Source organism: Malus domestica, chromosome 11, assembly GCF_042453785.1.
Source record: "Malus domestica chromosome 11, GDT2T_hap1".
NCBI lineage: Eukaryota > Viridiplantae > Streptophyta > Magnoliopsida > Rosales > Rosaceae > Malus > Malus domestica.
Window position 1 is genome coordinate 33,367,615 of NC_091671.1, and position 27,314 is coordinate 33,394,928.

The following is a 27,314-nucleotide window of genomic DNA, read 5'->3' on the forward strand; positions in this document are numbered from 1 at the left end:
AAACCAGGAGGGAAGCAAACGCGGGCAATGACCGGAGTCCGAAGATTGAGTCAGCTATCCATGGCCAGAATGATAATTTAGCTACTCAGCAACTAAGAGAAGAATTGGCTGAGTTAAGAAGAACGGTGATTCAAAACGTCCAGCCTCGAGTTCGTCCAGTATTCAGGGTTACCTACCAGAAGCCATATCCTGAATATATCGATGAGTTAAATCCATTCCCTCTTAATTTCAAGATTCCCGCATTCCCGATTTTCACAGGGGAAGATAGCAGTGTGTCCTCCAGAGATCATATTTTCAAATTTTCTAATCACTGTGTGGCGTATGAGGACAATCCAAACTACAAATTGAGGTTGTTTGGAAATTCACTAGCAGGATTGGCATCTTAATGGTATTCTCTATTACCCCCCAATTCCATTGCTAACTGGGGGCAAATGGAGATGGCTTTCCATGAACAGTTCTACAGGATAGAGCCAGAGCTCACCATTAATGATCTGGTAGAAGTGAAACAATATGATCATGAGTCCATCGAAGATTTTATGATGAGGTTCAGAAGGACAAGGATGAGATGTCAGTTCCCTGTCAACCAGGCACAGCTCATATCCATTGCTCAAAGGGCTTTAAAATTACCTTTGAGAAAAAGGTTCTATGATGCACAGTTTAATGAGCTACAAGAGTTGGTGATTGCTGCTACTAAGTATGAGAGGCTGTTACAGGAGGAACAGCAGGTAAAACATACTTCCAAAACTCCTCCGTTCTACAAAAATAAAGCTACTATTCACCATGTAGAGGTAGGGGAAGCCGGACCCGAATGCAAAGATGATCATGAGGAGAAGAGTATAGATGTGTGTGCTGCTGAGATGACCACACCCTTCAATCCATTGACGATCAAAGGGTTAGTCCAACCAGTCAAGGACCAGAAGATCGTGATGAATGATGGTGGGTTCGTACCCATGAAACCCCCAAAGTATCAAAGTTATTCTTTCGATCTAACCAAGGCGCCAGAAATCTATGAAGAACTTGTGCGGGCAAGAGTCATTTTGCCCGACAACACCAAAAAGATGCCCAAGCCCGAGGAACTCAGGGGGAAGAAGTATTGTAAGTTGCATTATACCTTCAACCACTCTATAGTCAATTGTGTCCAGTTTAGGGACTGGGTACAGGATCTTATAGTGAAGGGGAAGTTACTACTCGATTCACCTCAGGCTAGTATGATGGTGGATACTAACCCTTTCCCCGAAGCTCCTATTAGCATGATCGACCTCGTTTTCAAGGAGTCGGGGTTATCAACAGAGTAAAATGCCATTGAAAGGACCCGGGGGCAGGGGCTAAGATTGCCAACAATAAAGATGGAGGAGAAAAGCAGGTAGGCAAGAGGGCATAGATTTGCCTGAGGCCTATCCAAATGGAGCAGAACAGGAGGAATGTTACATATCCATTCTAAAACAAAAAGAGATTACAAAGTAATTCTATTCCAAAAACTTTACATCTTCACATAAGGTGATTATTCTAGAATGGTATGTTCGCATGATGGTAAAAATCCTATTTGGTTCAGCCAAAACAGTATGGCTGTTTACAAGTTCAGACTTGGTTTGTTCTAACTCTGAAGTCGCTTTTTCCACCCCTTCGATCTGTTGCTCAAGGTTATCCAGAAGAGTTGTTTGCTCCGCCTTAAGGATCATCAGTGGTCTCTCCAACTTCTGAATTTCAGAAGAAACAACTTCAATCCGTTCTTTGGTCTGCATACTCTCTTCCATCAGCCGACTAACTTGGGTAGAGGAGCTCGATTCTCTCTCTATGAAGCATTTTGCCCGGTTAGCCAGCCGGTCTGCTCTCTGATGTTGCTCCCTGAGGGCCCTCAAGTTTTCAAAGAAAGAAAGGAAAGAATCATACTGAGGCTTGGATAAGCGATCGTTTTTAAAGAACTCAGTAATGACTCTCTCGAGGTCACAGAGAGCCTTGAGGCTAAATGATGCAGTGAATTCTTTTTTTGCCCATGTTTGAAAGATTTGTTGCTGCTCCGAAGACATATGTTTTGTTGAAGCCTACTTTGAAGACTTCAACCGCGTCTCAAGTCGCCCGAGTGCTTCGAAGAGTTTGGGCAACTTGGCAGGATCAGAGGAGGAAGGAGAAGGGTCCGGCATAACAGTTTCTTCTGGTGAGATAATGCCTATGGAAGGGGCAATTTCTGTTTGTTCAATTGGTTCATCTCTAGACAGGGAGGTGTCAACATCTCCAGAGGAAGAAGGAGGTTGAAAGCACCTTGGGTTACAGGCCATTGGAGGAGGGGGAGTTTCTTTTGGGGAAGCTCGCTACAAAACTTCAGGATCAGGACAAGATGAACTATGCACAAGTCAAAGCAAAAGAGGCTTTGGAGAGAAGAAAGTTACCTGACTTAACCCCGGGGTTTCACCAGAGAATGCACTAACGCCTTGTCGAGGTGAAGATTTTTCACCACCAGTGACAGATGGGAAAGTTGTGCCTGAACCCGTGCCTACATCCTGGTTGTATCCGAAGAAAGTAGTGATGATCAGCAAAAGGTCACCAGAGGAAGAAACAAGAAGAAAATATTCCAGCACCTGAGGTTGATTTTGAGGAGAAGAAGGAGGTTCATCGACCGTCTGGCGAGTAAGCGCTTGCGAAGTAGTTGTGTCTAAAGCTACAGGGATCTCAGGAACTATGGGTTCTTTATCCAAGGCCACTGACGGGGGAAGGGGTTCATATCCCGAAGATGGCTGCAAAGAACATGGATAGGAGTTACTTGGGTAGCAATGTGCAAAGTTGAAAAGAAAAGAGAGAGTAACTCACCAAAGTATCATCCTCATCCACAAAATGCAACATGATTCCTGTGGAAGGATCAAATTGAGAAGAAGGGGTTGCATCTAGGGTAGGTTGCGGAGAAAGACTTTCTTTCCTTGTAGCCTAAGCCAAATTATTCAAAATTCAGAAAGGTTTGAAAATAAGAAAGTATAAAGATAGAAGTCATACCTCTTTAGGCGTAGCAGCCCTTCGTGATTCCTTCTTAGAAGCAAGGGTTGACCTTTTAGAAGTTTGAGGTCCTGTTGAGTGATAAAGGGATAATCAGATAAGGGAGAAAGGTAGCCATTTGATCCAGAAGAGGAGAGACTCACTGGAAGATTGTTCTGTCTCTTTACCCGCTTCAGAAACAGGAGCAGATGGGGCTGCTGGTTTAGGAGGCACGGTGACTCTTGCCCGCTTACTCTTTCGGGTAAGAATTGGTCGTGTGGTTGCTGAAGGAAGTGCCGGATCGGAGATTGTGGTTTTAGTTATGGCCACCCTCTTTCGTTTAGATGCTTTGATCGTATCCTTGGCTATTTCTTTAATTGTTTCTTCGGCTCCTGAATCCCCAAGAGATTCTGAGACGTCTGTCCCTTCCCCGGCTTCCCGCCTTTTAGCTTCTGCTGCAGCACCATGGAGAACTGCGGCATCAGCAGAATCATTCTCTGATTCGATGGCTTCGGATTCAATATCAACTGAAGCTGCAGAAACAGGTAAGAGTGAGGAAAGTAAACAACAAGGAAAGTAAAATCGGATGGGAAGAAAGTCACCTATTAGGAGTAATCGGTTTTTCTCTTGGATCATATCTTTCCAATTTGCAAGCTCGCCCGAGCTAGGATATGATTTAAGAGAAAGCTGGCTAAAAATGCGATCGTGGTTCACTTTCAAATCTCCTCCGTATTTTCTAGTCCACCTTTCCTCCCACCAAGAGGAAAACAGCGAGGTACATTCGAAATTAAGAACAACGGAATGTCGGGCTGCTTGGCTCATCACGTCCAAACTACGGCGGGCAGCTCGAAATATTGCTTCAGAAGGAGTCTGTAACCGAAATGAAGTGCCACAATGGATGGAGTCGAAGAATGGGACAGGTATGGATTGCCTAAATCCTAGTTGCCTGCTGCAGAAGTTAGGATGATACACCTCCAAGCCTCGATCATACCGATTTCCCCGGACCCTCCAGGCCAAGTCTCTTGGCTGAATACAGCTGATAAACTTTTCCCTGCAGAAGGGAGCAGCATCCTCACCAGGGGCATCTTGGAAGGCTTGGTCAGAAAACCAAGGATATCTCCTCAAGACCGATGCACCCCATTCCAAGTCTGATCGAGTCCTGCAGACTCGGAAAAAGTAGAAGCATGCAAAGGTGGAATGATCTACAGGAGGAGCTTCAGCCAGGATTCGGGCAGGAGCCACACCCTCTGGAAACTCTAGATTAATAGCCCGAAATTCTGGAAAATACCATTGTAGCCAAATCTGTATCATCCAGATGGGGCCGTTCAAATTGGTCTCAAAGGGCTCATCCCGGGTCATGTCAAAAAGAAGGTGATAGAGATGGGAGAGAAGGAATGGACCTGTGGCAACGTCATCAAAATTATGAAGAACCTCTACCAAGGGGATCCATTCTACCCGTACCCCCTTGGATTTGTTGGGGAAGACGTGCTTGTTAAGCCAGTAAAGAAGAAAGTACATATGCTCTTGATCTTTGTCGGTTTGAGGAGAGCCTGCCCCGAAGTTCTTCTTGACAAAAGGGATGAATCCTTTAAAGGAGGTCCCATAACTTTTGAAAGTAACTGAGTTATAGCTGAGAGGAAGGAAGTAGGTGGAAGAACTTGAGCCTCCGGTGGTAGAGGATGGAATCCAATCTTGAGTAACATCTATCACCCTGCCCGATGGCCTCAACCCGAAGACTTGGGCCATATCAAGAATGGTGGGAGACATGGGACCCATACGGAAATCGAAGGTGTTTGTGCCCGTATTCCAAAAGAGGAGGGCAGAAGTAAGCAATTCGGGCTTAGGAGTAATTGAAATCTTCGAAAGCATAATCAGTTCGTAGATGCCGTTACTCATCCATTTCTGCTTGAAGGAAGGTTCCAATTCGTCAATCCATTGGGCCCAGGCAGGATCATTCATCAAGGGAAAGCCTCGACGATGAAAAGACCACTTAGAAGAAGAAATGCCCGAGTCGGCCAAATAAGGATTTGGGGTAAACCAGTTTCCCCTAGGCATATTACTTTCTACTACTGAGGGAACCCGAGAAATCCAGGCAGGACCCAAAGATTGAACCCCATGCATCTCAAAGAAGAGTTCAAAATGCAGACCTGCCCGCGGACGATGCAGCCCGTTGAGCAGACGGCGTAGAGTGGCAATTCCTTCACCAGACTCGTAGGATGGTAGGGTTTGGCCGGATCCTGAGGCCATTTAATGAAGGCCGTGGGGAAGAAAAACAAGAAGAACGGTAAAGATGCAACCTCGTCGGACAACGAGAAAGAAATGATGGAAGAATTGAGGAAGTTTTGTTGTATCAGAGAAGGTTTTCTTTTTACGAAACACAGAGAACGGAGAAGTTCACTCACAAGGGTTTTAAGAGTTCTAAGGGTTTAAAACAGGGGTCTCTTTCAATTAATGTTGGCGCTTGGGATCCCAACCTTAACATCAATTGAAGGGGGCACTGTTTGGGATAAAATCTGAACTTTGGGCCAGAGAGAAAGTCGGCCCAAACCCAAAGCCCAGAGGAAAACTTAGGAGGCAGGAAAGAGGCTTTCGGCTGGGCACAAGTTACAAAGGCCACCTGCTTACCTGCTCAAAGACCACAGGTGGTAGGTTATTCAGTCACTACACAGCCCAATAAAGTACTTTATTGGTGGCATTCATGTAAAAAAGCTAGTGAGTCATCACCAAACCGCATTCGGGCAACCTCTATTGCTACAGGAACCCAAGCTGAAGTCGTCTATAAAAGGAGGAAGAGAAGACAGAATTAAGGACACTCAAACAAACAAACAAAAGCCAAAACTCTGCTCAAGCTAGATTTGCCTTCAACGAAGCTGTAGTCAGCACAAGCCTTCATCCCATTCGGGATAAACCTTCCCAAACCCCTGTAATAGCTCTGCTACCTTGTTCATGGTGGTATCGATTCATTTTGTATCCTCTTCTCCCCCGTCAACCCCTCTAAAAGCTTTCAGACCTCTAACAGAGCCACAAAGATAGATTTTGTAAGAAGTTCAGCCTTGGCCGATAAGGTTCAAACTTACCCGACTATCTTTGCTCTGTCTTTGTCTTTTCTTTCTTTTAAAAGCACAATAACATGTTATATATTCCCAGTTATATACAAGTTATTTCTAGCAAAGTCATAATGAAAATGAGTCTTCAGCACTTGGATCCGATCTGAATCGTGTCAGAGTTCAAATCAGATCTAAGTCTTAAGCCCGGCGGGCGTGTAATTTAAAGATCAGTTTAAAAGTCCTTGGCCTCAAGGCATAAAAAAGAACTCTATGTGGACTCAACCCATCCACGACAATCCTTGATAAGCGAGAAGTCCGAAGTTACTTGGGGCGCAATTAATCAATCTATTTCTCCGTTTTGTTGCTATTATATCTTGATTCGTAGAAAATGCTTAAACAGGGAGTGAATTCTGATAGAAAGCCTCAAGGCCTACACCTAAGGCCCCACGAAGGCATCTATTTAGCTTCATTTCATGTTGTGGTCTAGTTGGTCCGAGTATAAGGATTAACTCTGATGGGAAGCCTCAAGGCCTATACCTAAGGCCCTACAAAGGCACTCATTTGGGTTCGTCCTACCTCTTGGATTCAGATAATCAAAAGTATAATAGTGATAAGACTCTGGCAACCATAAAAGACCAAATATGATACATCCAAGCGCTGGTTTAGTTTGACAGGAAGCCTCAAGGCCTATACCTAAGGCCTCACAAAGGCACCTGTTATATCTAAACTGGTTTCTCGGGCGTATACATATTCAATCAAAGCTTAACACCCATTCAACATCTGCCATACTGAAGATGGCAGTGGCACGCCTGAGCACGACAAAGTTAATCTTGATTGTGAGCCTTAAGGCCTACATCTAAGGCCCCACAAAGGCACCCTTTCAAATTAACTCTGTCCTTCTCTTTCAGAACTGCCCGACGAGCCTTGCCCGAAGTGTGTCTTGCCCGACCAAGATCTGCCCGACAAAGGCTTGCCCGAGCGAGCCCGAGAAGAAAGCAGAAGTATGACAGATACTCTCAACCGACGCCATTCTCCCAGGGGAGCTGTGTGCTCGTCCGCCAGGAGATTCTTGCGACGAACATAGTTTTGGCACGCTCGGTGGGACAAGAAACAGCTACACTTCTAAGATCTTACATGTCCAAAAAGAGAAGCTATAAACTTGCCAAAAAAGAAGCCAAGAAGGATCTTTTCCAGATGACAGAACAATCAGAAAATCCTTTATCCCCATCCGGACAGGTGGTCTCAGGTAGTTCGACTACATCTGAGAAATCACAGGGGAAAGAGATTAATGAAGAACTGCAAGCTACAATGATCCAAGTGTTGAAAAGCATGGAAAGAATTTCCTTGGAGACTAAGGGAGAAGTAAGCAGACTCTGTATGCTTACAGGAAATCTACAAAGGAGGCTGGATTTGGAGTTCTCTACTCCAAAGGGTGCTCAAGGAAGTGGAATGAGTCCAGTTGTTATAAGAAGTGAGCCAATCATTCCTTTGTTTCCACTACTAGAAGAAGAAAAGGATAGGGGAAAGAAGAAGGTGATACCTGAAGGAAGTCAAGCAGTGATGGAGTCAGCTTCAGAAAAGGAGTTTCTCAGCTTCCCATTATTATCATTTAATAATAGGAGGCAGAGCGAACAAGAAAGAATGAAGTTTGGACTGCCAGCCACGGCTGGAGAAACTAGCGGGAAAGAAACAACCATTACTACGTCAGATAAACCTCTACCTTATAGGCCACCCCCGATGGTCAACAAAGGTGGAGGATCTAACTGGAGAAAATCTGAAACCAGGAGGGAAGCAAACGCGGGCAATGACCGGAGTCCGAAGATTGAGTCAGCTATCCATGGCCAGAATGATAATTTAGCTACTCAGCAACTAAGAGAAGAATTGGCTGAGTTAAGAAGAACGGTGATTCAAAACGTCCAGCCTCGAGTTCGTCCAGTATTCAGGGTTACCTACCAGAAGCCATATCCTGAATATATCGATGAGTTAAATCCATTCCCTCTTAATTTCAAGATTCCCGCATTCCCGATTTTCACAGGGGAAGATAGCAGTGTGTCCTCCAGAGATCATATTTTCAAATTTTCTAATCACTGTGTGGCGTATGAGGACAATCCAAACTACAAATTGAGGTTGTTTGGAAATTCACTAGCAGGATTGGCATCTCAATGGTATTCTCTATTACCCCCCAATTCCATTGCTAACTGGGGGCAAATGGAGATGGCTTTCCATGAACAGTTCTACAGGATAGAGCCAGAGCTCACCATTAATGATCTGGTAGAAGTGAAACAATATGATCATGAGTCCATCGAAGATTTTATGATGAGGTTCAGAAGGACAAGGATGAGATGTCAGTTCCCTGTCAACCAGGCACAGCTCATATCCATTGCTCAAAGGGCTTTAAAATTACCTTTGAGAAAAAGGTTCTATGATGCACAGTTTAATGAGCTACAAGAGTTGGTGATTGCTGCTACTAAGTATGAGAGGCTGTTACAGGAGGAACAGCAGGTAAAACATACTTCCAAAACTCCTCCGTTCTACAAAAATAAAGCTACTATTCACCATGTAGAGGTAGGGGAAGCCGGACCCAAATGCAAAGATGATCATGAGGAGAAGAGTATAGATGTGTGTGCTGCTGAGATGACCACACCCTTCAATCCATTGACGATCAAAGGGTTAGTCCAACCAGTCAAGGACCAGAAGATCGTGATGAATGATGGTGGGTTCGTACCCATGAAACCCCCAAAGTATCAAAGTTATTCTTTCGATCTAACCAAGGCGCCAGAAATCTATGAAGAACTTGTGCGGGCAAGAGTCATTTTGCCCGACAACACCAAAAAGATGCCCAAGCCCGAGGAACTCAGGGGGAAGAAGTATTGTAAGTTGCATTATACCTTCAACCACTCTATAGTCAATTGTGTCCAGTTTAGGGACTGGGTACAGGATCTTATAGTGAAGGGGAAGTTACTACTCGATTCACCTCAGGCTAGTATGATGGTGGATACTAACCCTTTCCCCGAAGCTCCTATTAGCATGATCGACCTCGTTTTCAAGGAGTCGGGGTTATCAACAGAGTAAAATGCCATTGAAAGGACCCGGGGGCAGGGGCTAAGATTGCCAACAATAAAGATGGAGGAGAAAAGCAGGTAGGCAAGAGGGCATAGATTTGCCTGAGGCCTATCCAAATGGAGCAGAACAGGAGGAATGTTACATATCCATTCTAAAACAAAAAGAGATTACAAAGTAATTCTATTCCAAAAACTTTACATCTTCACATAAGGTGATTATTCTAGAATGGTATGTTCGCATGATGGTAAAAATCCTATTTGGTTCAGCCAAAACAGTATGGCTGTTTACAAGTTCAGACTTGGTTTGTTCTAACTCTGAAGTCGCTTTTTCCACCCCTTCGATCTGTTGCTCAAGGTTATCCAGAAGAGTTGTTTGCTCCGCCTTAAGGATCATCAGTGGTCTCTCCAACTTCTGAATTTCAGAAGAAACAACTTCAATCCGTTCTTTGGTCTGCATACTCTCTTCCATCAGCCGACTAACTTGGGTAGAGGAGCTCGATTCTCTCTCTATGAAGCATTTTGCCCGGTTAGCCAGCCGGTCTGCTCTCTGATGTTGCTCCCTGAGGGCCCTCAAGTTTTCAAAGAAAGAAAGGAAAGAATCATACTGAGGCTTGGATAAGCGATCGTTTTTAAAGAACTCAGTAATGACTCTCTCGAGGTCACAGAGAGCCTTGAGGCTAAATGATGCAGTGAATTCTTTTTTTGCCCATGTTTGAAAGATTTGTTGCTGCTCCGAAGACATATGTTTTGTTGAAGCCTACTTTGAAGACTTCAACCGCGTCTCAAGTCGCCCGAGTGCTTCGAAGAGTTTGGGCAACTTGGCAGGATCAGAGGAGGAAGGAGAAGGGTCCGGCATAACAGTTTCTTCTGGTGAGATAATGCCTATGGAAGGGGCAATTTCTGTTTGTTCAATTGGTTCATCTCTAGACAGGGAGGTGTCAACATCTCCAGAGGAAGAAGGAGGTTGAAAGCACCTTGGGTTACAGGCCATTGGAGGAGGGGGAGTTTCTTTTGGGGAAGCTCGCTACAAAACTTCAGGATCAGGACAAGATGAACTATGCACAAGTCAAAGCAAAAGAGGCTTTGGAGAGAAGAAAGTTACCTGACTTAACCCCGGGGTTTCACCATAGAATGCACTAACGCCTTGTCGAGGTGAAGATTTTTCACCACCAGTGACAGATGGGAAAGTTGTGCCTGAACCCGTGCCTACATCCTGGTTGTATCCGAAGAAAGTAGTGATGATCAGCAAAAGGTCACCAGAGGAAGAAACAAGAAGAAAATATTCCAGCACCTGAGGTTGATTTTGAGGAGAAGAAGGAGGTTCATCGACCGTCTGGCGAGTAAGCGCTTGCGAAGTAGTTGTGTCTAAAGCTACAGGGATCTCAGGAACTATGGGTTCTTTATCCAAGGCCACTGACGGGGGAAGGGGTTCATATCCCGAAGATGGCTGCAAAGAACATGGATAGGAGTTACTTGGGTAGCAATGTGCAAAGTTGAAAAGAAAAGAGAGAGTAACTCACCAAAGTATCATCCTCATCCACAAAATGCAACATGATTCCTGTGGAAGGATCAAATTGAGAAGAAGGGGTTGCATCTAGGGTAGGTTGCGGAGAAAGACTTTCTTTCCTTGTAGCCTAAGCCAAATTATTCAAAATTCAGAAAGGTTTGAAAATAAGAAAGTATAAAGATAGAAGTCATACCTCTTTAGGCGTAGCAGCCCTTCGTGATTCCTTCTTAGAAGCAAGGGTTGACCTTTTAGAAGTTTGAGGTCCTGTTGAGTGATAAAGGGATAATCAGATAAGGGAGAAAGGTAGCCATTTGATCCAGAAGAGGAGAGACTCACTGGAAGATTGTTCTGTCTCTTTACCCGCTTCAGAAACAGGAGCAGATGGGGCTGCTGGTTTAGGAGGCACGGTGACTCTTGCCCGCTTACTCTTTCGGGTAAGAATTGGTCGTGTGGTTGCTGAAGGAAGTGCCGGATCGGAGATTGTGGTTTTAGTTATGGCCACCCTCTTTCGTTTAGATGCTTTGATCGTATCCTTGGCTATTTCTTTAATTGTTTCTTCGGCTCCTGAATCCCCAAGAGATTCTGAGACGTCTGTCCCTTCCCCGGCTTCCCGCCTTTTAGCTTCTGCTGCAGCACCATGGAGAACTGCGGCATCAGCAGAATCATTCTCTGATTCGATGGCTTCGGATTCAATATCAACTGAAGCTGCAGAAACAGGTAAGAGTGAGGAAAGTAAACAACAAGGAAAGTAAAATCGGATGGGAAGAAAGTCACCTATTAGGAGTAATCGGTTTTTCTCTTGGATCATATCTTTCCAATTTGCAAGCTCGCCCGAGCTAGGATATGATTTAAGAGAAAGCTGGCTAAAAATGCGATCGTGGTTCACTTTCAAATCTCCTCCGTATTTTCTAGTCCACCTTTCCTCCCACCAAGAGGAAAACAGCGAGGTACATTCGAAATTAAGAACAACGGAATGTCGGGCTGCTTGGCTCATCACGTCCAAACTACGGCGGGCAGCTCGAAATATTGCTTCAGAAGGAGTCTGTAACCGAAATGAAGTGCCACAATGGATGGAGTCGAAGAATGGGACAGGTATGGATTGCCTAAATCCTAGTTGCCTGCTGCAGAAGTTAGGATGATACACCTCCAAGCCTCGATCATACCGATTTCCCCGGACCCTCCAGGCCAAGTCTCTTGGCTGAATACAGCTGATAAACTTTTCCCTGCAGAAGGGAGCAGCATCCTCACCAGGGGCATCTTGGAAGGCTTGGTCAGAAAACCAAGGATATCTCCTCAAGACCGATGCACCCCATTCCAAGTCTGATCGAGTCCTGCAGACTCGGAAAAAGTAGAAGCATGCAAAGGTGGAATGATCTACAGGAGGAGCTTCAGCCAGGATTCGGGCAGGAGCCACACCCTCTGGAAACTCTAGATTAATAGCCCGAAATTCTGGAAAATACCATTGTAGCCAAATCTGTATCATCCAGATGGGGCCGTTCAAATTGGTCTCAAAGGGCTCATCCCGGGTCATGTCAAAAAGAAGGTGATAGAGATGGGAGAGAAGGAATGGACCTGTGGCAACGTCATCAAAATTATGAAGAACCTCTACCAAGGGGATCCATTCTACCCGTACCCCCTTGGATTTGTTGGGGAAGACGTGCTTGTTAAGCCAGTAAAGAAGAAAGTACATATGCTCTTGATCTTTGTCGGTTTGAGGAGAGCCTGCCCCGAAGTTCTTCTTGACAAAAGGGATGAATCCTTTAAAGGAGGTCCCATAACTTTTGAAAGTAACTGAGTTATAGCTGAGAGGAAGGAAGTAGGTGGAAGAACTTGAGCCTCCGGTGGTAGAGGATGGAATCCAATCTTGAGTAACATCTATCACCCTGCCCGATGGCCTCAACCCGAAGACTTGGGCCATATCAAGAATGGTGGGAGACATGGGACCCATACGGAAATCGAAGGTGTTTGTGCCCGTATTCCAAAAGAGGAGGGCAGAAGTAAGCAATTCGGGCTTAGGAGTAATTGAAATCTTCGAAAGCATAATCAGTTCGTAGATGCCGTTACTCATCCATTTCTGCTTGAAGGAAGGTTCCAATTCGTCAATCCATTGGGCCCAGGCAGGATCATTCATCAAGGGAAAGCCTCGACGATGAAAAGACCACTTAGAAGAAGAAATGCCCGAGTCGGCCAAATAAGGATTTGGGGTAAACCAGTTTCCCCTAGGCATATTACTTTCTACTACTGAGGGAACCCGAGAAATCCAGGCAGGACCCAAAGATTGAACCCCATGCATCTCAAAGAAGAGTTCAAAATGCAGACCTGCCCGCGGACGATGCAGCCCGTTGAGCAGACGGCGTAGAGTGGCAATTCCTTCACCAGACTCGTAGGATGGTAGGGTTTGGCCGGATCCTGAGGCCATTTAATGAAGGCCGTGGGGAAGAAAAACAAGAAGAACGGTAAAGATGCAACCTCGTCGGACAACGAGAAAGAAATGATGGAAGAATTGAGGAAGTTTTGTTGTATCAGAGAAGGTTTTCTTTTTACGAAACACAGAGAACGGAGAAGTTCACTCACAAGGGTTTTAAGAGTTCTAAGGGTTTAAAACAGGGGTCTCTTTCAATTAATGTTGGCGCTTGGGATCCCAACCTTAACATCAATTGAAGGGGGCACTGTTTGGGATAAAATCTGAACTTTGGGCCAGAGAGAAAGTCGGCCCAAACCCAAAGCCCAGAGGAAAACTTAGGAGGCAGGAAAGAGGCTTTCGGCTGGGCACAAGTTACAAAGGCCACCTGCTTACCTGCTCAAAGACCACAGGGGGTAGGTTATTCAGTCACTACACAGCCCAATAAAGTACTTTATTGGTGGCATTCATGTAAAAAAGCTAGTGAGTCATCACCAAACCGCATTCGGGCAACCTCTATTGCTACAGGAACCCAAGCTGAAGTCGTCTATAAAAGGAGGAAGAGAAGACAGAATTAAGGACACTCAAACAAACAAACAAAAGCCAAAACTCTGCTCAAGCTAGATTTGCCTTCAACGAAGCTGTAGTCAGCACAAGCCTTCATCCCATTCGGGATAAACCTTCCCAAACCCCTGTAATAGCTCTGCTACCTTGTTCATGGTGGTATCGATTCATTTTGTATCCTCTTCTCCCCCGTCAACCCCTCTAAAAGCTTTCAGACCTCTGACAGAGCCACAAAGATAGATTTTGTAAGAAGTTCAGCCTTGGCCGATAAGGTTCAAACTTACCCGACTATCTTTGCTCTGTCTTTGTCTTTTCTTTCTTTTAAAAGCACAATAACATGTTATATATTCCCAGTTATATACAAGTTATTTCTAGCAAAGTCATAATGAAAATGAGTCTTCAGCACTTGGATCCGATCTGAATCGTGTCAGAGTTCAAATCAGATCTAAGTCTTAAGCCCGGCGGGCGTGTAATTTAAAGATCAGTTTAAAAGTCCTTGGCCTCAAGGCATAAAAAAGAACTCTATGTGGACTCAACCCATCCACGACAATCCTTGATAAGCGAGAAGTCCGAAGTTACTTGGGGCGCAATTAATCAATCTATTTCTCCGTTTTGTTGCTATTATATCTTGATTCGTAGAAAATGCTTAAACAGGGAGTGAATTCTGATAGAAAGCCTCAAGGCCTACACCTAAGGCCCCACGAAGGCATCTATTTAGCTTCATTTCATGTTGTGGTCTAGTTGGTCCGACTATAAGGATTAACTCTGATGGGAAGCCTCAAGGCCTATACCTAAGGCCCTACAAAGGCACTCATTTGGGTTCGTCCTACCTCTTGGATTCAGATAATCAAAAGTATAATAGTGATAAGACTCTGGCAACCATAAAAGACCAAATATGATACATCCAAGCGCTGGTTTAGTTTGACAGGAAGCCTCAAGGCCTATACCTAAGGCCTCACAAAGGCACCTGTTATATCTAAACTGGTTTCTCGGGCGTATACATATTCAATCAAAGCTTAACACCCATTCAACATCTGCCATACTGAAGATGGCAGTGGCACGCCTGAGCACGACAAAGTTAATCTTGATTGTGAGCCTTAAGGCCTACATCTAAGGCCCCACAAAGGCACCCTTTCAAATTAACTCTGTCCTTCTCTTTCAGAACTGCCCGACGAGCCTTGCCCGAAGTGTGTCTTGCCCGACCAAGATCTGCCCGACAAAGGCTTGCCCGAGCGAGCCCGAGAAGAAAGCAGAAGTATGACAGATACTCTCAACCGACGCCATTCTCCCAGGGGAGCTGTGTGCTCGTCCGCCAGGAGATTCTTGCGACGAACAATTATGTTTTTTTTTTGGGGGGGGGGGGGAGTGATTCTTGTTTTGCAGAGACAAGGTGTTCGAGCTACACAAATTTTAGTATCCTTTCAATTTCCCTCTTTCATTTTGATTAATTAATGTGATTTTTTTTTTTTTTTTTAAATTCGACAATCTGGATATGCAATCCCATTTGGTGATTTTTGGTTGTTGAAGGTGTTTTCTTGACTTTTATTTAAATTAAAGCTCGGATTTGCGGAAGAACGTATAGAATTTGGAGAAAAATAGTGTGGCCAGTCTTAGGACTTTGGTTAATCTTGGCTCTGAAGTTCATGTAAGAGTATAACTTGAACTCATTAAATCATTTAATGTTCTTGTTTTACGACTACGGCTGAAGAAGATGTGGCATATGGACCTGAAAGTTGTAGACTATGTAGTCCTTTGATCTTGAAAAATTATAGTTGTACACCCATGGATATATTTCGTATGGATCAATTCTACTTTCATTGACACGGTTAAACATAATCTTGCTTTTCACATTCAGTAAAATTGAATGATGGAATGTCACTACATTGTTATTTATTTTAACACACTCCTACTTCCATTGACATGGCTAAACATAATCTCACTTTTCACATTCTGTACAATTGAATGATGGAATAATCACTACATTGTTCTTTATATTAACACATACATAGGATGATTAGATGATCACCGTATTAAGATGCTTGTAAATGGATAGATCGAAACAAATAATTCTCACGGTCATGCCGCATGTTGCTTGTTTAGATAGGGTTTTCATATTCTTTTTGTCTGATGCACCACGTATGATGTAACATGCCTTTTCAAAAGGATGAGAAACATGTATGAATATATATGCAAAGTTGCAAACAAAATTGCAACTTCGTCTGCTAAGGTATAGCCTTCAAACAAATTGATGACTCTCTGGATCTATAATGATTTTCTTCAGCCAAACTGAAGAGTCATCAAATGGTGTAGCACCATTAAATTTCATAAACAGGTGTAGTATCTTTAAGTTTCATAAACAGTGTAGTAAGTTTCATAAATAGTGTTGTAATTTTTCATAAACAGTGTAGTACGTTTCATAAACAGTGTCGTAAGTTTTATAAATAGTGTAATAAGTTTCATAAATAGTGCCTAGTTCTTGGTCATGTTTTATAAATAGTGCGTAGTTATTGGATCCAGTTTCATAAATAGTGTAGTACAGTTTCATAAATAGTGTCTAGTTCTTGATCATGTTTCATAAATAGTGAATAGTTCTTAGTCTAGTTTCATAAAGAGTGTATAGTTTCATAAACAATGTATGTGATGGACGCACGGGTCCAGCACGTGTCAGATCTTTTTTTTTTTTTAATTTGTTTATATTAAAATTGTGCCATTTTTATTAAAATTTAAGTTCTTTTTTCTTTTTATTAAAATTTAAGGGTTTTTCATTAATATTTAAATTTTTTTCATTAAATAAAGTTATAGCATGATTTTTGGTTAAAATAGACTTAGTCCAAGTCCTTTTCATAAAAGAGTAAAACAACACTGTAAATGAAATGAATCAAAATAACCCACACTGTGTTTGGAAGGTGACAAAATAAACATTATTTCTAGAATTGCAGCAAAATAATCAACATTATTTAAAATAACTCTTACTATTTTTGGAACTACAACAAAAAAACTCACTATTTATGAAACCGAACCAAAATAGCTCATACTATTTCTGGAATTACAACAAAAAACTATCACTATTTATGAAATTGAACTAAAATAGCTCATACTATTTTTGGAACTACAACAAAAATCTCACACTATTTATGAAACCGAACCAAAGTAACACATTGTTTATGTAAGGAGCAAAATAAACACTATTTCTTGAACTATAACAAAATAACTCACACTATTTTTGCAAGTGAACCACTATTTCTTGACTACAACAAAATAACCCACATTATTTTTTAAAGTAAACCATAATAACCCATACTATTTTTGGAAATACAACATTTTAACCTACACTATTTCTGAAAGTGAACCAAAATAACTCACACTATTTCTAGAACTAAAACACAATAACACATACTATTTCTGAAAGTAATCCAAAATAACTCACACTAGTTATGAAAAATAACAAATTAAACACTATTTTTGTAACTAGAACAAAATAACTCACACTAATTCTGGATTTGAACCAAAGGTAATGCATACTTTGATGGAACTATTACAAAATTATACACTATTTATGAAAGTGAAGAAAACACACATTATTTCTTATAGTTCTAAAAGACTCTAGGCGCAATGTAGAAGAAATTTCTAAATAAATTTGGAAACTTCCAAACATGGCATTCAGAAAAATACAATATTTGGTAAATATCTCTTTTGCCCTCCCTCGTAGGTGGAGCCGCTGAGTTTATGTTTGTTCAACCAATAACAATGTGTATGTATGTATAAATCAAGCAATCCTAATGATTGAGTACACAACAAGGCACAAGAAATTCAATTCAGCAAATTAAATAGTTTAATAAATTATCATTAAAATTTTCAAAATCAATGGCAGACCAACATTTCAATTTCCAATTCCAATAAAAAGAAAGAACAAGTAACACTATGTTTGGATGAGGGAAATAAGCTTGGAATTTTGGTAAAAGTCAGAATTTATAAATTAACATGCATCAATTTCCTTGTTTGGATTCATAAACATGGAAATTTAGAATTTCCGCGTAGAAAAAAAACTTGGAATTTGAGACCTTCAATTCCCAAGTTCAAATTCTATGTAAATATGTGTCATTTCCTAATTTCTATGATTTAGAGGTTAAAAATAACAAATTCAGTATTCAATTCCATTGTTCTTTTAGATTAACCAAACAAGAAAATTTACAAATTCTTGAAAATAAAATCTTGTCATTTCAATTTCTGTCATTTTAAAATTCCTTAGTAATCTTAAACTTCTTCATTCAAACATAGTGTAAAAGTGGATTTGATCTGTAAATGAAGGAAATGAAGCTTAACTTGGCTTATAGGAGACGGACTTGATCTCCATGACGAGGTGCACGGACACCGAGTTCTCGTAGGTGCCCTTGATCTGGATGATGGTTGGGTGCTCGGAGAGGTGGTGCATGATCTGAATCTCCCTCTAGATGTCGTCGTAGTCCCCCTGGCAGAGGAGCTTGCGCTTGGGGATGGACATGCAGTCGAATTGGGTGTCGGTGAACTTGTGGCTGTAGAAGTAGGTGGTGCCGAATTGCCTTGGCCCAATTTTTTGCTGAAGAGGTAATGGTCTCTGAATCACGGCGTTTCGTACGACAATACGGCCATATTGCGTGACTTTTTTGAAGCTTCCTTGCTTGGGAATGCGATCTTCCAATTCGATTTGATTCTCTAATGCCGATGAATTTCTTCTGATTTTTTATTTGTTTTTATTTTTATTTCTGAGTTGTGATTCATTCCTTTCCATCCTTATCATTCGCTCTATGAAACTGTTATTGTTTCTCTCTCTCTCTCTCTTTCTCTCTCTCTCTCTCCATGTGCGTTTGTAGATTTTGGTTGGTCACTACTATGACCATTATTATTTATTTCTGATAGAATGATATTTAGGTTTTGATGAGGTAGTGGCATGCTTGTAAATAAAGGAAAGTTTATTTAACGGAATTGGACTGACTGAATGAAGTTTCTGTCAGGGGCATGGCTGTAAAAAAAAAAAATTATTGCACGTTGGGCTTTTTAATTTAGCCCGCATATTTTACTGTTTGTAGGGCCTAATATAAGTTAGTTTGTCCTTATGATAATATATGAAATCTTTTTGGTTAAATAATAGTTTAGGATGATTTTTTTGTTAAGTTAAATTTAATCCAAATCCTTTTCATTAAAGCTTCCTAAAAATAATTTAGCTTTATAACAGATTTATTTATTTATTTTTATTTAGGCCCACACAAAAAGCATATGCATACATTGCATTTTTTTTAAACTTTTTTGTTTTTGTTTTGTTTATTTGTAAGATACATGGAGAGCAAAACCAGGTCCCAGTCATTTTTTCCATGCAACAGACAAACACGCCATCAAGTTCCTCTATATTGTAGAAACTTGCACGATTAAAATTGTTCTACTTATAGGTTTGAATCAAAAGCATTAAAAGGAAGACGACAGATAGAAATGTCAAGGTGTCACGTTGACCACACGTGCAAGCAAAGAATCAAGGAATCAACGGTCAAATGGTCAATACAAATATAAAGAGTGGACACCTTTTTATCGGATGAGGATATTGGCAGGCATCTGATTAGCATCTGATGAGAATTATCCTAAAGTAATTAAGAACAGCCACTCTTGGAAAATATCCAATCTTTCAAAGTAACCAAGGACTTAGCCGTGCCGTAGAACTTGACGAATTCCTTGATTAATCATCGCTTTCATGCTGTTTCCTTTTTATCATTACCTTCAATGGAGTTGAAAACATATGTCAAGATAGATAGAGGGTACTCCATGATTTCACAAGTTAGTCCATCTTTGTTCAGTGGTAGGCAAACATGATTCGATGAGTCACATAAATAAAATCTTGCTCCAATAATATAGGCAATCGAATAGGCAAACTTTGTCTACTCTTCCTTGCCTACTTTGAAGTGAATTGTATATCGAACTCACGTTTTCTATTTTAAATAAAATGTTCTATATGATTCTTCAATGACGTTAGGTGGACAAAGAAGCCTACTGGTGCAGAAAGTTCACAAAGCATAGCTGAGTTCTTGAGTTTGTGCCATTTTTTGCACCCGAAAGAAACTACATCGTTAAAAATCCTTTATATTAGAAAACGTTGACAATCCCTCCTCATTTTGGTCTCTCAATTTCGACCAATGTCATTCATCAACTTAACAACCATGCATTAATATTGTCCTTCAGTTTGAATTCCATCAAAATCTTTAGTTTGCTAATGTAGCTCATGAGTGGCGCCGACTAATCCAATTTGTTTTCCCCACGTAGATTATAAGGAAAAAACCAGTTTTTAATTTATGAGGACTAGAGGAAGAAGAGATCGGGGTGGGCGTAAAAGGGTTCGAAAGGTAACAGGTCGAAGGTTCGAAGGGTTGATGAGGAGGGTCGACTAGTCGAACGATCGATGGTGTGGCTGCCTGACTGGTGGCTCGGATCTGGAGAACAGGTAGTGTCTGTGCTGCTTGGCACTTGGGTTTGGGTGGGTAAAATGATGCCCGAGTTTGGTAAAGAATAACGCACTGCGAAAAGTTGTATCTTTCTTCTGCTGATTAGGAACTCTTGCCCTACAAGTTACCCTCATTCAATGAGGAGGTGGGCCCCCAAGTCTCAACGTGGCAAGTTAAACCAGAGGCAACTAGAGGGCTCACTTGGCTTTCTTATTGCTGCTACACGTGTTACCTTTGCTAAGCACCAAGAAGTTTGATTGGAATGCCACCTGTATGTAACTTGCATGTCCGGTCCACCGCATGGAAGAAAAACATCACACTACGACAGTAACGAAGCTTTAGTTTTACTTTTGAGGGAAAGCGGCAGATTTCCAGAAGAAAGCCAAGTCGGCAAAAGAGGTTATCAGAGGCGTGAACATTTACGTGCAAAAATATATGGAGATATTGTTGGAATTTATTAAGTTTATTTAGGAAGTTAATTAGAGATTTGGTTTGATTTTGTAGTAGGGTATTTTTGGCATTTACGCATTAGGGTTTCTTAGGTTTATTGCTCTATAAATAGAGCTTGTAATTTAGTTTGAGAATTAAAATTATTCACAATGTAGTCTCTTAGGGTTTTGTAGCCGTTTCGGCATTCTCGGTTGTTTAATAATATTTCTATTATTTTGTTAGTCTCGTTCATTGCGCACTCTGATATTCAATTTGGTATCAGAGCGGGTTCGATCCTTAGGGTTCAATCCGTTCTCGTTGGTATCAATTTGTTTGTATCAGTTTTGTTTCCGTCATCTTCTGCTGTTTGTGTTTTCGTTTTAGATTTGTTATTTGGTATTGATTGTTTGCACAGAAGAAAAAAAAAGGAAAACAGAAAGATTCTGTTTGTTCGCATGAAAGAAGAAGGAAAGAATAATGGGAAGGAAGGTAGAAAAAAAAAAGCAAAAAGAGAAGGAAAAAGAAAAACAATTGTTTGCTGTTAGTTTAAGGTCCACACGGGCAACAAGAAAAAAATGGTTAAGTTTGTTTTTAGGTTCACACGAGTTGTTGGCCTATACGGGATTGTTTTGTGACCGTCATTCGAGTACTTGGAATTGTGACCACTCGAGTGATAGTTGTGTTTGTTCGTTCGTTACTACAATTGAGATATGGAAATCTCGTCCGTTTAGTGATGGGTTCTTTCCATACTCTCAACACTAGATAGTCAAGAATCAAGAACCAGTTTGCCAGTTTGCCATCAAGAATCAAGAATCAAGTCAAGTCAAGTTTGCATACCTGCCTGTCTGTCTGTCTGTCTGTCTGTCCGCGTTGCGGAGCCTGTCTGTCTGTCCGCGTTGCGGAGCCTGTCTGTCTGTCCACGTTGCGGAGCCTGTCTGTTTGTCCGCGTTACGGAGCCTGTCTGTCTGTCTATCCGCCTAACGGAGCCTATCCACATCTGCTTGTTGGCAACCTCATGACGTGTACCGCCATGAGTTTGACGGGTGGTGTTGGAATTTATTAAGTTTATTTAGGATGTTAATTAGAGATTTGGTTTGATTTTGTAGTAGGGTATTTTTGGCATTTACGCATTAGGGTTTCTTAGGTTTATTGCTCTATAAATAGAGCTTGTAATTTAGTTTGAGAATTAAAATTATTCACAATGTAGTCTCTTAGGGTTTTGTAGCCGTTTCGGCATTCTCGGTTGTTTAATAATATTTCTATTATTTTGTTAGTCTCGTTCATTGCGCACTCTGATATTCAACTTATATGATACTGCAGTGCACTCGGAAATTCATCTAAATTACGGGGAAAAAAAAATTTAACTTTAGGTAAATTAAAATAAAGCACACTACTTTAACTACACTAAACACAACTATGCGAATACATTAAACCGCTAAAGTTGCTCTAATTGGAAATCAGAATGCAGAGATACCTATAAACAAAACAACTGATAAGGATGAAAATGCATTAAAAAGTTCAATCCACATTATGTTTCAAAGCTTGTTTTAATTGCATTATGCATAGTCCTTTTTTAAGGTATTGTTTAATCCATAGTATTGTCCTCATTTGACATTTATAAAGGATCTAATTTGTTCACAGATACGAGATAAGGCTCATCTAATCTAACTGCCTCGAATTTTTGTATAAATTTACTCAAGTTTTAGGTTCTAAACGTAGCTCCAACTCTTGAACTAAATATGAGTTTTAACCCAAGCCTCATTTTGAGGCAAATTTAATCCTGAATTCCATTCTAAGTTAGTGGGTTGGGCCACCAATGTGTACTTTTTTTTAATTTTATATTTATAAATTCACTAAATCTAACGGCTAAAATATAATATGATCAAATCTAGCAATATAAAAATAAAATCTAACGGTCCAAATTTAAACCGAATGGTTAAAATAATTAAAAAAATAATTTCATGTGTTTTCTATTTTACAGTGTTCCAAGAGTTTCATAATGGTAGCGTTGTAACTTAAATATTTATTGAAATCTAATGAGTGATGATAGACCCACCCCATTGTCCTATTTCTACACCCACATTATAATTAATTTCACCCACCATAAAAATTAAAAAAATTAAAAAATTATCTATCCACCCACCATTATTCTTAAAATAACCTCTAATGTCTAATTTTTTAAAGAATAATATTAATATGTATTAAAAAAAAAAACTTCATTCTTCCTAAATTGCCACTACCCTAGCCGCACTAGAAGCTCCTCCCAACCCCATCAAAAACCAAAACCTTTGACCCTGCTTGGCGGCATCTCCTTTGGAAAGATAGAGAAACCAAAGGGGAAGGAACAGAGCGGGGGAGTTTTCCAATACATAGGCAGATTGCTCTAAATCGATTTATTCCAACTAGAATTGGGTCTTCTTTGATTTTAAAATTTGGATTGTCGTCGTTGTTCGTTAATGAGGAAAAAGAGAAGAGGATGGAGGTGCTAGTACCAGAATTGAAAGCGAGAGTAGGGTGGTGTTTGTTGCCGGGGAGGGTAATGGATGATTAGGGACTTAGTAGTGGTCGGTCCATCATGAATGATTTGGGGGGAGGATGGATTTATTTTTACTTTTGTTAATTTTAGTTTTTCTTTATTCTCTTTTAGTTTATTTAATTAAAGTTATAACGAATTCATAAAGGGAAATTTTATTTGAACCCATGCAACCTCTTTCTACACCCAGCTTAAATTTTAAATGAGAAGTGTCTTTTTTACCCTATTGCATTATTACCATAAAATACAAAATGAATTTAACAATAAAACAAAATTGTATCAACGAACCCAAAACCCAATAATCAAACTCTTACCATGATACAACCAAAAAACAAGCAAGATCCATGGTGAAAATAGCAACAAATGAAAGGAAAGCAGAAGAAAATATTTACTTTGCTGGGTACACAGAATCATAGGATAATAGTTGGTAACGACGCTTATGCATAAATCCTTTCTCTTATCCCACGAGTAGGGACTGTCTTCCGTCTGGTCCTCGTGAAAATTGAAGGCCATTGCTGTCAAAGAAACACTCATTTTTTGGTTCTTCAGGTGCAAATCTCAGCCTGCTCTTTTATTTGTTACATGATCAATATTTGTTGCTGCATCATGCTCCACGAAAAAGAAAGGAGCAGATGAGATTTCATTTGCTTACTCCATTCTTGTAAGCTTAGGGGAGCAGATTCTAAGAGATGACGAAGCTCCAATATTAAATGAAGAGGAGAAAGCAAGAGGAGAGAGGGAGAAAGGGGACTTCGTCGTCACCGCAATCAGAAAACTCGGAAAGAACCCAAATTTAGTAAGTTAATATCATGGGTGCAAAGATAAATTTACATATTGAATTGAGTTTGTGAGGGTAGTTTAGGTAATAAATTTGGATTTAAAAAGATATTGATAGTTTAATTAAAAATAATATGGGTGTAGTGAGTAAACTGGATGTAAAGATAGGTTACATGAGTTCAAATAAAATTTTTCATTCATAAATGTGGATTTAAAATTTTTTTACAAAAAGGATAATTATGTGATTAACATTTTTATTAAAAGGTGAATAGGAAAATAAGACAATGGGGTGATTTTAGTTGCACTCAATCTAATTATTTTTAAATTAAATTCAGATAGTTACATAATTGAAAAGTTACTTTAAAAAAATTAAATTAAATTCATTCTTCAATAATGCTTAAATTTAAAATTTCAGCCAAAAAAATTAGAGCATTACTCTATTTGGTGAGAATAATCACTATTAGAATTTGACTTTTCAATATTATTTCACACGAATGGCATTCTATCTCTGACAACTGGAAATGACATTCTATCTTAGATTAAGTTGTTGTACAACGGATCTAACTTTTGCGTTCATTGAATCTGCGGCCGAAACCGGCAAAAAGGTCGACAAATCTCCATCCACCTTTTTCACGCTACCCTTCCCAGACTACTTTTTTGTTATCCAACCCCAACAAGTTAGCCCAAAGAATCCCAGGTATTTACAGAAATGCACTCCTGCTTCATTTCTCAACCGAAATGCACTCCCTCTCCACTACCCGTTTGACTTTTCACTTTTTACTTTTCACTGCCAAAGCCCGAACCCGCCGGGCCGAACCGGGTTACAAAAGTTTTGAGAGTTCTGCTGGATGAATCCCGAGTTGTCCACCCGCTGGGTTCTGAGTCCGCTCTGCACCTCCTCCTCCGCCGTCTTCCCAACCCTCTCCGGCCGGGATTCCACGTGGCAGAGAGATGGGATTGAAGGGACAAACATGTCATTGTCATTGTAATTCAAATTCACCTGTCCCTGACCTTGCTGAGTCTGATTATTGAGACCGAGTTCAGCCGCCGAGTTGAGCCCAGCGAGACTTGCCCAGTCGAAATTCCCGGAACCCGTATTCTGAAAATTAAGCTTGCTGTCCTGCTGCTGCAGCGTCTTGAGCGAGTTTATCCGGGGCAGGGTGAAGAACCGGTCATCGATATCCGGCAACCACTCGAGCCCGTCGTCGAGCTGAGAAGAGCATGGCGACGACGAGCCGTTGCTGTGCTCTTTGCCCGAAACGCTCGTTACGGACTTCTGTGCTGCCGCCGCTGCTGCTGAGCTGGTGCTCTTCTTGTAAATACGACACAAAACCCATTCATCCAACTGTAACCCAAAATTCGAATTCAATTAAATATCGCTCGAATAAATTAAATAAAAAACAAAACGGGGATTGAATCATCAACAAATTATTTACCTTGGAGCTGCCATTTTTGCGAGAGGGCTCGATGAGGCGATACTCGTGCATAATCCAATTGGTCTTGATGCCTTTGGGGGCTTTGCCCACATAGAAAACAAGGGCTTTTTTAATACCAACTTTTTTACCTTCAGTTGTTATGACCTTATCAGTTCCAGTGGCCTTCCAGTACCCAGTGCCGGCAACCCGATTGGGTCGCGACCCATTTGGGTATTTCCGGTCCCTCGGACTGAAAAAGTACCATTCTTTTTCACCAAATATAGCTTTGCCTGCAAAACCGACATCAAATTCCGTTCAAATTAGCACCAAATTAATCAATTCAAGAAATGGTTGGTGTGATAAAACAGTAATATAAAAAAAAAAGAGGGTTTTGGTTCTTACTTGGTAAAACCCATGGATCGAACTTGTAGAGATCGATTTCAGCAATTATTTGCAGATTGAATTGGTACCCAGCAACCTTGCGGCAGAGGTACTGAACCAGAAGCTCCTCGTCCGTCGGATAGAATCGAAACCCCGGCGGCAGGCTCAGCTGAGACAGTGGGTCGGTTTCCGGCACACCCATTTTTCTGGTCACAAATTTCAGAGCTCGAAACTGAATCGGGAAGATTTTAGAGAGAGAGAAAGAAACAGAAGAGAGAGGAATTTGAAATAAAACTGGAGGAGAGAGGAGAGAGAGTAAATGTATCAGAGCTCCAAATTCCCAAAATATTTTTTTTTTCAGTTTCCGAGATATGGCGGTTTTATATAGCAGAGCACGGAAGGGGTGATATGTACGGTCGTTCTGTCGTGCTGCGGATGATTGGGGCCCACTGGAGTACTCACCCGTTTAGAAACTGCCACGCGCCCCTCTGAAGTTCGACGTAATCGTGGATTCGTGCATCGACCTTATCCGATAACGAGTAGCCCTGGGGGGTTCGGTGCATGAACCGTCACGAATATTACCGCGGTGACTCATCCCGTAACCGGACACGTGTCGGGCGTAAACGAAATCTTCCGGAACCTTTTTTTGGCGCGAAAAGGCGGGGGCCCAGGGTCGCAGCTTTTCTAGGGTGTGTGAGGCGTTTTCCACGCGTGGCTTTAACCCACGTCGGCCAGAAAAACATGGGACTCGCGCTAACACGTGGACAGATCGGAGGGGAGTTAGGCTGGTATTTTGTCAAAAGATGGGAGGGTTGATGGGGAAAGACAAGGAAAAAGAGGTGTGGCGGTGTCGAGGTGGCATGAGAAATAAGGGTTACATAATTTTGGCATAAAATTTGAGGAAAAATAATGAAAAGGTTTAAAAATTTTGAGTTTTAATGATACGGATAAAATAAAGTAAAAAAATGAATAGTATCAGGTTTGATTTTTAGTGTAAAAATATGATTTTTTGTTAAAGTGAACAGTACCGTGGATTTTTCATTAAAACTTCCTAAAATTTAACCTTAACTGTAAGGTATGACAGAAAATTTATAGAGGGGTCATTTAGCATTTCTCTTTATAGTATACTACTACCAAATTTTTGAACACTAAATCATTAGTCATAACATATAACGAAATTTAACCGTTAAAACATTGAGAGCTTTTGCTTGTTAATTCACCATTCATAATTATAGACGAAAATTTAACGATAAAACATTGAAATGATAGACACTTTGAAGTATCATAACATTTGTTATAACAAGGAATTTTTAAGTGCACTCCAAAGTATGTTACACTATAGAATTTTTTTATAGTTATATCATCTTTTGAAAAACGATATCCTTCATTTCCAAATTCCACATCTCAACACTGCCAATGTTTTCATTAATCTGCTAATGTTGAAAATCCAATCTGTGTGGGCATTGAAAAATCTACCAAGGTTTTCAATATCACTGTGAGCATTCACTACCCCACCAACATTTTCAACATATGTATGATTATTGGCAATTTGTTAAAACTGATGATGTGGGTTGGTCTAGATTTGAGGGGTGGAGAGGACTGGATTGTTCTTCATCTTTGGTATTTTATAGTGATCGCAAACGTGGCCATATAACAACATATATTTGGGCACGTAGAGGAGGTTTAAGATTATTATATGACATGTGGTTTATGTGAGGATGGAGTTTTGAAAAGTAGAAGAGATGATGTTTTGTCTCTTACATATATTTA

General features: G+C 40.9%; 4 protein-coding genes and 1 long non-coding RNA gene across 5 annotated transcripts; 2 read left to right on the forward strand and 3 right to left on the reverse strand.

The window, feature by feature from the left end:
* Positions 1-431: 431 nt before the first annotated feature.
* On the forward strand, positions 432-1,295 carry LOC139189537 (uncharacterized). The gene has a single exon (XM_070808507.1). The coding sequence runs from the start codon at positions 432-434 to the stop codon at positions 1,293-1,295; it is 864 nt and encodes a 287-aa protein (XP_070664608.1).
* Positions 1,296-2,489: 1,194 nt separating this feature from the next.
* On the reverse strand, positions 2,490-5,488 carry LOC139189660 (uncharacterized). The gene is made up of 2 exons (XM_070808730.1): positions 2,806-5,488; positions 2,490-2,732 (listed from the first exon to the last, which is right to left on the reverse strand). Exon 1 carries the CDS (start codon positions 5,209-5,211, stop codon positions 3,079-3,081), a length of 2,133 nt encoding a protein of 710 aa, XP_070664831.1. The 5' UTR covers positions 5,212-5,488; the 3' UTR covers positions 2,490-2,732; positions 2,806-3,078.
* A 4,704-nt stretch (positions 5,489-10,192) lies between these two features.
* LOC114826788 (uncharacterized) lies at positions 10,193-14,817 on the reverse strand. The gene is made up of 2 exons (XM_029107543.2): positions 10,594-14,817; positions 10,193-10,520 (listed from the first exon to the last, which is right to left on the reverse strand). Exon 1 carries the CDS (start codon positions 12,997-12,999, stop codon positions 10,867-10,869), a length of 2,133 nt encoding a protein of 710 aa, XP_028963376.2. The 5' UTR covers positions 13,000-14,817; the 3' UTR covers positions 10,193-10,520; positions 10,594-10,866.
* Positions 14,818-14,880: 63 nt separating this feature from the next.
* LOC114819392 (uncharacterized) lies at positions 14,881-15,419 on the forward strand. Its single transcript, XR_003766447.2, has 2 exons — positions 14,881-14,958; positions 15,103-15,419. It is a non-coding gene; the product is annotated as an uncharacterized lncRNA (long non-coding RNA).
* An 8,787-nt stretch (positions 15,420-24,206) lies between these two features.
* LOC139189667 (NAC domain-containing protein 72-like) lies at positions 24,207-26,094 on the reverse strand. The gene is made up of 3 exons (XM_070808780.1): positions 25,566-26,094; positions 25,185-25,453; positions 24,207-25,093 (listed from the first exon to the last, which is right to left on the reverse strand). The coding sequence occupies exons 1-3, from the start codon at positions 25,744-25,746 to the stop codon at positions 24,533-24,535; spliced, it is 1,011 nt and encodes a 336-aa protein (XP_070664881.1). The 5' UTR covers positions 25,747-26,094; the 3' UTR covers positions 24,207-24,532.
* Positions 26,095-27,314: the final 1,220 nt, after the last annotated feature.